At 40.6% G+C, this 13,163-nt stretch overlaps 1 protein-coding gene across 1 annotated transcript in view; it reads right to left on the reverse strand.

The window, feature by feature from the left end:
* Positions 1-13,163, reverse strand: part of ITGBL1 (integrin subunit beta like 1) — a 266,652-nt gene that overhangs the window by 21,555 nt on the left and 231,934 nt on the right. Inside the window, exon 8 of the mRNA XM_056109966.1 lies at positions 8,203-8,319. Coding sequence (XP_055965941.1) covers positions 8,203-8,319 — 117 coding nt within the window. The remainder of the gene's footprint in view (positions 1-8,202; positions 8,320-13,163) is intronic.

Raw genomic sequence — 13,163 nt, forward strand, 5'->3', positions numbered from 1 at the left:
GCAATGTGATATTCCAAGCATAGCTCTTTCGATTCCTCTTTGAGATACCTGAATAGCGTTCTCATCCTGTTTTCGTAGCGCCCAGGTCTCCGAGGCATTTATTAGTGAATGTTAGTTCTTCTGGTGGTGAACTGGGAAAATTACCCCGGTTAGTGATCCTCTGGGCTGGAGTGATGGCACAGCGGGTAGGGTGTTGCCTTGCACGCAATTGACCTGGGTTTTGATTCCTTCGCCCCACTCAGAGAGCCCCGCAAACTACTGAGAGTATCCCACCAACACGGCAAGCTCCCTTGGCGTGTTCAATATGCCAAAACCAGTAACAAGTCTTGCAATGGAGACATCAATGGTGCCTACTTGAGCAAATTGTTGAATAATAGGAGGACAGTGCTACAGTGCTACAGTGATTCTCTATTAGGCCAGGTCAGTGAGACACCCAGTCCTGAGAAGCCAGACTCAGTCATCGCAGGTCATCAGAAGAGAGCACCATGCATAAATTGAACAAAATGACGGTCACTACTCTTCCAAGGCACAAAATGACTGATTTGTGTGATGTCAGCATCCCCCCAAAATAGGGTCTCTAACTATTGTTTAGAGACCCCAGGACTGGGTCTTGCTCTCTCCCTTCATTGATCTTTTATTATAGGAGGTTGGCATTGATCTTACCATTATAGTTCAAAATAAAAAGGTACTGCTATTATGACCTTGCATGAAAAATGCAGAAGAGTACATATACACACCTTAATATAAGAGTAGATGGACTTTAGACTAAATATTTAAATACACAAGGAAACATCATTGATAATAAATCCTAATCAAAATACTCAAAGAATTATGAATATTTTAATCTTTCATAAACCTAAAAACAAACCCAAAAGTATTTGGGGATCGGCACACCCAGTGAACCTCAGGGCATACTTCTAGCTTTGCACTTGGGAATTATTCATGGTGGTGTTCAGGGGGCCATATGGGATGTCAGAGATGAAACCTGAATCATCCAGGTGCAAGTCCCCACTTTTCAGTCTGCCATTTCTTTAGCTATTCTTTGGGGGTAATGAACTTATGGGTGATTTAAACTTTGTTCTTGATATTTTTTAAAAGTATTCAAAAGAAAAGCATTCATTTAAAATGTTTGATGATACCATAAAATCCATATATGAGAAAAATAAATCAAGATAAAATGTTATAAATTAAAAATAGTTTGAAAAATATTTTCCAAAGATGGATTTAAGAGTTGCTAAGAAATAATTCTGTATGACAACAAATTAAGCATATTCCTTCAACATAGCTAATACTTTTTTTAACTTCTGTGTTTGTGATTAGTGTTACTGGGACTAAATTAATGTTCTACAAATCTAATTTACTTGCCTCTAATATTTGAGACTTTGAGACTGTTTAAGACTCAAGTCAAATGTTAACTCTAAATTGAAGAATGCTCTGATCTTAAACTGAAATTGATATCACTCCCTTTTCTTCTCTCACCCTGTCCTTTTCTCCCTCCATTCATCTTTATCCTAGGTTTATTAAAAGTTATCTCCATTACTAATACATTTATTAAAAATTGCTTAACAGAAACTCTTATCCTAAGTTTGAGGTTACAAGAATTTGAAAATCCAATGTTCATAAGAATTGATAGGCTGGAGAGATAGATAATATTGAAAGAACTTGTCTTGCATGCAGCCAACCCAAGTTTGATCCATGGCACTGCATGTATATCATCACCCCAGCACTGCTAAGGATTTTGGGGCCATGCACAGAGAGAAGAGAGCTGAGTGTTGCACAAAAACAAACAAAATAATTATACTACTGTGAATAAAAGAGATATATGACGACAGTCAGATGTCTTGATGTTATAATGAAAACCCTGCAATATCGAGGAAATAATAAATAATTTCAGAAAGATTTCCTAAGGAAATGACTTGGAATAATGTGGAAAAACTGCATAAATAATGTGGTATTCAGGAGAAGTGAGGATATGGAGCAGAATACTGTCAGCTAAAAGAGACACGATTTAATATATCTAGGTTCCTAGATGCCTATTATCTTCTATGAAAAATGTATAGTTCAATAAATGGAGAAAATGGGAACATTAAAACCATGCCTCTTCTATGCCTTCAACTGCACAAGCAGATTGGGTGTCCTCCTTAATTCCCTCCTGCCTCTTTCTCTCTCTTTCTTTCTTTCTTTCTTTCTTTCTTTCTTTCTTTCTTTCTTTCATTTTCTTTTTCCATCTCCAGCAGTCATTGTCACAGGACAATGACAACCATCTATAACGAACGGGATATAATGGGATTGTACTCCCTCTCCTCCTTGCTGCTGATCTGAATGTGCATGCCTCTGCAGTGCCACGCCCACATCACCTGTCCCTAGAGATCTTCATTCAACTTCTTCTATCACTGGTTTGATTTAGTCTTCCGGCTCAGTGCTCTGTCCAGCATCTTCATCCTCTAGTTGGTGCAGAAACAGCTGCCCAAGGAGCATAGGGCCCCTCTGTGCCAGCAGCTTTTAGCTTGGATATATGAGGAGAAAAACACAGAGGGGATTAGAGACTTCTATTTTAAACCAATGAAACGCTATGGCAGCATACTCTTCCTCCAGCTTCGGCCCTCTGTAGATGATACAGTGATCATGAATAGTAACCACTAGAACACGAGAAAGCTCAATAACTCAACTGGCCCCAAACAGGATCTCCCACGTGTATAGTGAGGCTGGTTCTGCATAGAGGAGGAGGGGTAGAAAGAGCTGAGAAGTGTGGGGGAAACACTGGAATTGTGGAGTAATGAAATTGCAGGAAGCTCGAAGCAGGTCTTCTGTTGGAGTCAGTCCGGGTTCCCAGGGAGCACAGCTTTCTAGATTAAAGCCGTTACCATCAGAAAATACAGGAACAAACAGCAAAGCCCTCTCCTTGCTGGAAGCGATAAGTGACATCTAGACTCCCAGGGCAGGGTGCTCTTTCTAGGTTCCGCTTCACCTGGACCCTGAGCACCATCTTCTTGGAAGAATATGAGCCAGGATAGATCTGGTTTTCTTCCATACTGCAGAGACTGCTCAGAAGGAGGTGAGCTCTGGCTTATCTTCTCTTCAGATGACACAGACAAGACGCATATAAATGAGATTCATAATGCACAGATATGGAATCTTATCTACTTTCCAAGATGTGTTGCCTAGAGGGATAAATGCTCTCTTTAAGAGAGAGTTTAATCCTTAAATATAGCTTCTAGAAACCACTGAAAGGGACATATCTATCGACAAAGTAATGTTTGTTTGTTGTAAAGCAAAAATATAACCTCATTCATAATCCTTTCCAATCTAGTTGAATTAATTTTTTTCTATTGGCAGGAAGGCTGGATGGATCACTCCTTGCAGTTCTTATGGGTTATTGCTGGTTCTGTTCTCAGGGATCATTTCAGGGGCACTCATATGCCCAAGCAGTGATTGGTACCAGGGATAGAAACTAGATCCGCTGCATACAAAACACCTTAACCTTGACACTATATATTTGGCCCTAATCTAGTTGAAATGTATCAATTATGGATCATTATAACCAGTAACAGTATCTTCCAGTAATACTGGCATATACAATGGTCCAATGTTCCCAGGGAACTGAAGTTAACAAATGGTTTGATTGTAGTAACAAAGTAAAATGTGCTAGCCTGCTATTCATGTGCTTCAGAATACTTTCTCCAACCTATCTCCAAGATCCTCTTTTTGTCTGTCTTCCATGTAAGTGAAGCCAATACTCTGCAGGAGGATAAGGTGACTTCTCGTGTCCCCAGTTACTGTCCAGTATTGTGTTATCTCCTATATAAATTGGATTATAATAGATAAACTGTGATTTTCCTGGATGGTGGATGGTCCACAACATCATGGTGATGTTAACCCATTATTATTATTATTATTTTACTTTCTTTTAAAAACTGAATCACCTTTAGCTATAGTTACAAAACTTTCATGTTTGAGTTTCAGTCATACAACGTTTGAACACCCATCCCTCCACCAGTGCATATTCTCCACTACCAATGTCCCTGGTATTCTTCCCCATCCTCCGTTTAGTGTTTCCTCACTATTCAGAGGAGTTACTTAGACCATCTGACATGAGAGTTGTGGGGATGTTTCAGAGCTGTGGTCACAATGCACCAACTTCTTCTTAAGCGTTTTTGTTATTTCTATCACCTGGTTATCACCTGATGCTCTCTGCTTGAAGGTTGTTTCCAGCTAACAATTCTGCATCTGGAAGGTCTACTGGACAGGATATGTAGGTGGCAGGACGACTAGAAGGAGTCCCCAATGATGAGTGATGGGAATCTAAGAGACCTGTGGTTTGCACAGGTTTCAAGTGCTTCACCTCTTGAACTGGAAAAAAGCACTGGCTAACTCAGCAATAACTGGATTGCTAATACAAGTTTTACATGTTTGTGTTTTTGGTTTTTTGTTTGTTTGGTTTTGGGGTGGGCTGGAGCGATAGCACAGCGGTAAGGCATTTGCCTTGCACGCAGCCAACATGGCCAACCTGAGTTCGATTCCTCCGCCCCTCTCGGAGAGCCTGGCAAGCTATCCAGAGTATCTCGCCTGCATGGCAGGGCCTGGCAAGCTCTCCGTGACGTATTCGGTATGCCAGACACAGTAACAACAAAGTCTCCAATGGAGACGTTACTGGGCCCGCTCGAGCAAATCAATGATCAATGGGAGGGCCTTTACTACTTTACTTGGTTTGGGGGTGTTTGTTTGTTTGTTTAGTTTAGCACCATAATTTACAAAGTTGAGTTCCTGATATATACAATTTTCACCAGTGTCAACTTCTCTCCAGCAATGTCCCCAGTTTTCCTCCAGCACGGCCCCTTAACAGGCACATTTCCAAGTTTTGTTATTCTAGTTTTGATCAGAAACTTTCAATTTTGTTAGTTCTTTGGGTCACATATATAGTTAAACACCACTTCACCACTGGTGTGTCTTTTTTGGTTTGGTTTGGTTTGGGGGCCATACCCAGCAATGTTTAAGCGTTACTCCTAGCTCTGCTCTCAGGATTTACTCCTGGCAGTGCGCAGGGGACCAGAGTGGGAGCCAGGAACGGCACCCAGGTTCAGTACAGCAATAACTCTACCTGCTTCACTGTCTTTCCAGCAGCACACCATCTGTCTTCCCTTCCTTGCTTCACTTCCCCATACCTCTATCAGTATCCCCTTCATCTTCCTAGTGAATTTCTTGCATGCAAATACTATCTCTACTTGAACTCCAAGAGTTTCTCTACAAAGAGTTTTAGCCTTGATATTATATTTTTATTCACTTGTGTATTAAAGACAATGTGTCAGTGTATATTATCAAATTTCTTCTTGTAAGGGAAGCAACTGGTTTTTTGATTTAGTCATTTTCTTCCAGTTTGGTTAATGGAAGTTAATGCCCCCACCCCCAACTCAAATCAGAGATGACTCCCAGTAGAAGAACAAAAGTCAAATTTTAGACATGCAGAGTGAAAAAATAGTAAAAAATTGAACTTTATGTAGGATTGTCACACTTCCTCAGTTAATGTTTGAGCTTATTGAACAGAGAGAGTTACAATATGCTTTTATCTTTGATTCCCTTCCTAAATTTGGAGAGAATAATACATCTTTTCCATCAGGAGATTCACTCAAAGTAAGAGCTATACAGATATGTACATATATATGTATATGTACAGAAACCATATATATATGTATATATATATATCTCAACCATTACCATTATACGTTGGACAAGAAGACAGATACTCTTATCAGAAGGAAAATCACTATGGTGTAAAATTAGAGATGTATAAATAGCACTTTCTATGTTCCAGGCATAGAACAAGCACAGGGATGTGTGTGTGTGTAAGAGAGAGAGAGAGAGAGAGAAAGAGAGAGAGAGAGATTCTATATTTAATCAGTTACTATCTGTCACTGTCACTGTCCTCCCGTTGTTCATCGATTTGCTCGAGCGGGTCCAGTAACGTCTCCATTGGAGACTTCGTTGTTACTGTGTTTGGCATATTGAATACGTCATGGGAAGCTTGCCAGGCTCTGCCGATCAGGCAAGATACTCTCGGTAGCTTGCCAGGATCTCCGAGAGGGGCGGAGGAATCGAACTCGTGTCGACCATGTTGGCTGCGTGCAAGGCAAACGCTGTACCGCTGTGCTACCACTCCAGCCCATGGCCAAGTGGTTAAGGCGATGGACTAGAAATCAGTTACTATATCTAACAAAAAATTATAGTGATGAGTTTAGATATTTCTAGTGAGTTTAGATATTTCCACCAGAGAGGAAAGGAAGGAAATAAACTAAGAGTATCGTTGAGATAAAATCAAAAACACTTTGATGTCACTCTGGGGAAAAGCTGTAAAATGCAGATCTGTGAATTGAATGTCACAGCCAAAATCATGGATCTGCCACTTTCAGTGAGGAGACATTAACGCCTCCAGCCTTCCCCTCACTTTCCCATTTGTGAAGGCAGAGAGAGGCTGAGCAGTCTCCTAGGGTTATCACCAGGAGGAGGGAGTGAGAGAAGCCACAGGACACAACGGTTATTAAGGAGAGCCTTTTCCCTGGGCTCACGGCGGATGGAAAGAAGGGCATGGTATTGATCAAATGAAAAAAAAAAACCAGCTTGTAGCTGGTTCAAGAGCGAATAGAAAGTTAGAGTGTGTGGGTGTTAGATGATAAGTCAAGTGGCCAGAGGCAACAGGATCTGATGATTGGCCTACAGAATTGAGCTGACCATAATGGGGTGTTGGGGGTGGAAAGGTCAGTTAAGGGGGGAAGCATTCTGGTGGAGATTGTTGTGTTAGAACATTGTGTACCTGAAACCATTAAGAGTATTGTCAGGACTAGAGAGAGAGGAGAGTGGGTAGGGTGCTTGCTTTGCATGCTGCAGACCCAGGTTTGATCCCTAGCATCACATATGGTCTTTAGAGCACTGGCAGAAGTAATTCCTGAGTACAGACCTAGGAGGACCCCCTGAGCATCGCCAGGTGTTCTCCCCCAAACAAACAGAAAGACATATTGTAGACCATGTTGGGGGGAAAACGATGATGGTCCAGCCTTACTATAAGCTGAATGTAGGTACTTTGCTCACCCCAATCAATTCTGGCTTTATGATCATTCTCTTAAAGTAACATGCTTTTATTATTTTGGTAGGCATTCACACTGAGCTCACGTAAAACTATATTGGGATGTGGAAGAAACTATACTGAGCTCATAGCTTCCCACAATCTGAAGTCTCCCAAGACTGAAACAAGTTTCATCTCAACCTAGTTTTCTCTCCAGGAAGAGGCTGGAATAGCGACTGTCTGCCTTCTACCTCTGGGACTGTCCTCTCTGCTGTTACCTTGGTTGACTCTCTCGTCTGCCTCATCCTCTCTCTGCATAGTTCATTACTCTCAATAAGCTCTTTCTTTGGGTCCCAGCACCATCACAACTGTACCAACAATGGTTTCTATCATTCAAACTAGCCTCCATCCTTACTGCTATTTTTTTTCAAGTTTGTAGAAATTCTTTGTTTTCCATCAGATTTTCATTTTTGCTTAGTTTTTGTTTTGGGGCCAAATCCAGTGGTGCTGAGGGCTTCTGGCTCTGGGCTCAGGAGTCACTTCTGCCAGTGTTTGAGGGACCATATGAGGTGTCAGGAATAAAGTCCCAGGTCTGCTGCATGCAAGGCAAGTGCCTTCATCCCTATACTATCTCTCTTTTTCTGCTCCCTGTGTCAGTTTTCAAGGGTGTGGTAATGAGAGCCCAGCAAGCTACCGAGAGTATCTCGCCCTCACAGCAAAGCTTGGCAAGCTACCCGTGACATATTCAATATGCCAAAACACAGTAACAACAAGTTTCAAAAATGGAGACGTTACTGGGCCCGCTCGAGCAAATCGATGAACAACAGGAGGACAGTGACAGTGACAGGTAATGAAAATTCTCCCAAACAATTCAGTTGTCACAAAGTTTATATTCTTAGAACTTAGTCTTAGAATCTTATAGGGACAGACAGTGTCAATGAACTTCCCAAAGCTCAAATCCATAGCTGAAGAAATAAAAATGCAATTGCATAGGACAGACCTAATTGCATATAGCTGTTCAAACTCTACGTGATTTTTTGCTTTTTTCCCCTTTTGAACATAAACATTTTTGAAGGATGGAGGGATTCAGGATGGGGGTACATAAAGCGAAGTGCATGTAAATTACAAAAGCAGAAGGAAGAGCTCACCTCCACACACCACGCCCTCCAGGTCCTCACAGCGCCGATCATCACACTCACAGGTCTTGCCGTACACCCTGTGATCTCCCGGTGGGTAGCAAGTGCATCTGCCACATTCACACTTACCTGCAACATACAATGGGATCGAGTCACAGGCTTTCAACAGGAACAGGCATTCTATTAAAGCCAAACCTCCTGGGTCAGGTCTGAGCTATGCCTGATAATAGTTCAACAAACAACTCCTAACAGCTCTACAGTCAGCTGAAGGTCAAACACATATACCAGAGGGTAGTGGTTAAAGTGATCATTCTTAGTGCAGTTCATTCTTCTGCAATAAGCTACTCCTTGATTCATTCATCCTAGCAGGAAAAAATCAGTTATTATATTCTCTGGTAGAGAATTTTGTTAAATAAACTGAATCCAGTTTAGATATTTTGGCATTGTTCGTTATCATGTTTCCATTTAAAGATTTATTTTTTAGACTTACAAATTTTTTTTATTGAATCACTGTGGGAAAAGTTACAAAGCTTTCAGGTTTAAGTCTCGGTCATGCAAATATCAAACACATTTCCCTTTACTAATACTTATTTTTCACCACGAAGAACCCCAATAAACCCCCGTCCCAACCCTCCCAATGCCTGTGAGGCGAAGGATTCTAGTTAACACTCTATCTACTTTGATTAGATTCATTGTTTCGACAAAAGATGCACCATTATTATTTAGAGTTTACACCCCCAAATCAGACATGCTGAAAAGGCATTGTGAAATAATTTGTTTTCTACAGCTGGTCATAAGAATCAAATGATGTCGTGCGACTGCAATAGTGGCCGCGCGATTTTGGATTTCTGGTACTTTACATATTAAGCCTGGAAGTATTTCTGCTGAGAGTCAGATATTTATGAGATTGGTTTCTGTGCTCTGGAGCCATGGCCGTGCCAGAGAGCCACTCAAGGGGGGGCAACTCCTGACCTCAGTAGGGCATGAAGGACGAAAGATTTTTTTTTCTGGCATTTAAAATAAAATTATTTGAGGCTGGAGAGATGGTACAGCATGTAGTGCACTTTCCTTGAATGTAGTCAACCCAGGTTCAATCCCCTGCATCTCATATAATCCTCCATGCAATTCCAGGAATTAATTCTGAGTGCAGAGTCCAGAGTAAGCCCTGCGCATCACCAGGTGTGACCCCAAAACAAACAAAAATTATCTGAGTCACTATGATTTACAATGGGAAAACAATCATGTTGATGGTAGGATTCTATGAATATTAAGGATACTTTTATAGTGCTCCTATCTGCTAAATAAGGAAAAAAGAGCTTATAGGTTCTTTTCAATGTGATATTTTCATGATAAATTTGGAGTCAATTTCATAGTTCTTAGAGCTCATTTTACTACATAACATGTGCCAAAGCACTGACCTAAATTGATAATGATGACTGAAGATTTCAAAGTACAGAGAGTCTTTGGAACGGATTCAGTTCATAGTTGGGGAATTCTTTACCCGTTATCATGATGCTAACATTCTTCATTATTTCCATAAGGATCTGTCTACTACTCCAGTTCCTTGAAGTACATCATTCTGTTGTCATCAAGCCATGCGTTGACAAGCATTATTACTCTCATTTTACTAAACAGGAAGCAGAGGCATATTGAAGCCAAGATGCTTTCCATGGAGAATCATTTTGTAAGGAACAGATTTAAATTCAGTAACCATACTCCATCTGCATAGACTCATAACTCAATACCAGGAGACTGCATAAGAAAGCAAATTCCTTTTCTTCTAAGGAACTGATACTAGTATGCCAGAAATTCAGCTGCGTCATACCCCTGAGACATCTGTTCCTCTCTGTCATTAGTGCAAGCATCATAATTACACACCCACTAAAATGATGGTGAGAGTCTTTAGGGCTGACCCCAATGCTGTTAGTTATTCTGTTGCTGCATTTGTAGCTTGTTAGAGAAGTTCTGAGTTGGTAGATGATGGAAGACAGAAAAATTAGTATTTTAAATCATATAATTTCAAGATGTAATTAAAGATAATCTAATGTGGTGATTCATAATCCTTGCAGGCACAAGTGGTAAGGTGAAAGAAAATGGTGATGGATAAAATTCTCTGACTGCCATTTAACAAGTCTTTATTTCTACTTTGAGGCAATCCCAAATTCAGCAAGTGGCAGAAATTTTTATCCCTCAGTGACGCTCCCTTTACCCAAGCTCTGCTCTTTGGCAAGAAAGAAACCAGCCACTCTTGTCCCTTGTTCAGGTTTGGGTTTCTTTTTACTTTTTTTACTTGTTTCTTTGTTTTTCACTTCTGGCTCTACACTCAGAAATTACTCCACGTGGTACTTGGGAGACCATATGGGATGCTGGGAATCAAATCCAGGTCAGATGCATGTAAGACAAACTCCCTATTCATTGTGCTGTGGCTCTAGCCCCTGACTTGGGTGCTTTAGAACATATGTGAAGGCACAGAATGAATGAGCATCCAACCACACCAAGCTCAGCACACAGTTCCAATGTGAAGGCAGGAGGGTCAGTTACAGCGTGATCTAATTGTCCAAGCATGTGTTCTGAGTCCCAAACCCTTCTAACAAAATCCTTTTTCATCTTGTTTTATAAAATTGAGTTTCCTTGTTCACAGTCAAGATCTTGCACTGGTAGGCCTTAGACTTCTCCCTGGAGAAATGCACTAACACAAATTTATTTTGTGGGGGGAAATGTCCCAAGGATTGATGACACTCCACAATGTGGATAAGAAAGGAAGAAGCTCCGTGCCTGAAATCAATGGACATGGCAGTGATGGTGCTAGAAATAAGTTATGCTGTGCCCTGGTTACTTTCTGGGGCCCAGAGCACGCTAAACCCTCATCCATTGGATGCATACATGAGAACAGATATCCAGACTATACAAAGAAGAAAAACTGCATGATCATTAGCAACATATTAGGGTATGTGGTTAACTAGTCTCTCATGGGTCGATATGGTAATTATGAATCACTTTATTCCTAAGAAAATGCAGTCAGTGACAATTGTGATTTTTAAGTTTGAGAATATATATACTTGTGATGTTAATTTTATTAACTCTCCACTCTCCACACGCATGAAGGTACCGGCAGAGGGACAAAGGCATGCGGTTCCCGGGGCTGAGATCTCCAAGCCTGCTCGGATCAGGGCTGAGCATCCTCCACCCAGATCCTCCAAATTCCAGTAGGCAGGGGTCACACCCACCAACTGGCCCCCGGAAGCCGTGTAATCCCATCAATGGCCAAGACCCAAAGACTATAAAATCCAGCTCCCAGAAGCGCGCAGCCGCATTTGCGGCTGCACAACATCTTATTATCTCATTCCTACTTTGGACAAACCAGCAGGCTACCGAATGTAACCTGCCCACACGGCAGAGTCTGGCAAACTCCCTGTGGCATACCCAATATGCCAAATACCAGTAACAATGATGGGTCTCATTCTCCTAACCTTGAAAGTGCCTTGAATATAGCACTTTTTAAAAAAAATCCCAGGGCTAGGATGAAGGAGACGTTACTGGGGCCTGCTCGAGGCAATTGATGAACAACAGGATGGTCGTGATCGTGATCGTTAATTTTATTAGCATTTTAGGCATGTAGTAAGTCACTTGAAGATACATTTCGTTGTGTCTTTGCCTCTTTGGAAAAAGGGTGAATTATGTGCTAGCATATGTGTTCAAATAACTATGATTAATTATGAGAGTTTTGTGCTATGGTTCTTGTAGCAGGTTCTTAAAATTAGTGAAATTTTAATACTACATGCTATAGGTACTAAGTTTCCCAGAAAATGTAGAATTCATAAATACTTCTAAACATGGAGATAAAATATGAACCATTTGACCATATCTTATTTTTGATAGCTGTCTCTTGCAAGTTTATAAAAAAAAAGTAGGCAACTATTAACAAAATTATCTTTATGGATTCAACTTTAATAATTTCTAAAATAGTACAGCTTCCGATGGAAAGAATTAAAAATATCCCACATCAAGAAAGGCTAATGCCTAGTAGATATAAAGATTTTAAAAACACATTTAGTCCACATTTTCAAGCACATTATTTTGCTATCTGAATTCACAGCTTGGGTTCAGTCTAGTCACTACCAAGGCACAGAGCTTCCAGGTAAATATTCACTTACTCCTCATAATCCAAAACAAATTTCACCAAATCAGTGACTCCTGTACTATGCATATATCTTCACACATACAGCTAAATTAACAGAACTTTTCAGTGTCTTTATAATGTTGAATTGTTAGAAAACAAGTTAGAAAGATAGAACAGATGTATTAACATGTGCAACATGCATAGGTTTTAATGCTAATAAACTGAATTTCTAATAGTAGGAGATAGTACCGACTGAGGTTCCATTCTTAGCACCACATAGGGGCCCTGTGAGCACTGCTAGAAGTGATCCCTGAGCACAGAGCCAGGAGTAAGCCCTGAGGACAATCAAGAGTAGCCCCAAACCAAACAAACAAAAAACTGAATTTAGAATAGGAAGTGTCTTCTGAAACAAAGCTGAATTTTTACTCAGATGCTTTCCTTGTGTTTCCCACAATGCATCAGTGACTATGTTCTGGAGCAAAATAGTCATCTTTATTCACAAACATATTCTTTCTTTCAGTTCAAATAGGAGAAGGTCACAATCATTTAGCGTGTCCCTAGAGCTTAAAACAAAATTTTAATGACACCTTTTTCCTTTATTCTTACAATTTTTCAACTTTTAAGTTGAAATTTTATGAATCTCTTACTTCCTTGAAGCATGTTATTGAGGATGTAATTCCCTTTCAGGTGAAGGCTCCTTGTGACCTTGAAGGCAGAGGTCAGTCTCCTCAATAACTGTCTCCACTCTGAGCTCAAGTGACCTTTTCAAGCATCTAGCCCACATTCATTGTGCATTCATGTTGGGAGACTACTTTTGTGCTGTTTCTTCTTCTTCTCTATCTCTCTCTTTTAG

This window comes from Sorex fumeus, unplaced genomic scaffold (genome assembly GCF_029834395.1).
Source record: "Sorex fumeus unplaced genomic scaffold, SorFum_2.1 ptg000008l, whole genome shotgun sequence".
Lineage (NCBI taxonomy): Eukaryota > Metazoa > Chordata > Mammalia > Eulipotyphla > Soricidae > Sorex > Sorex fumeus.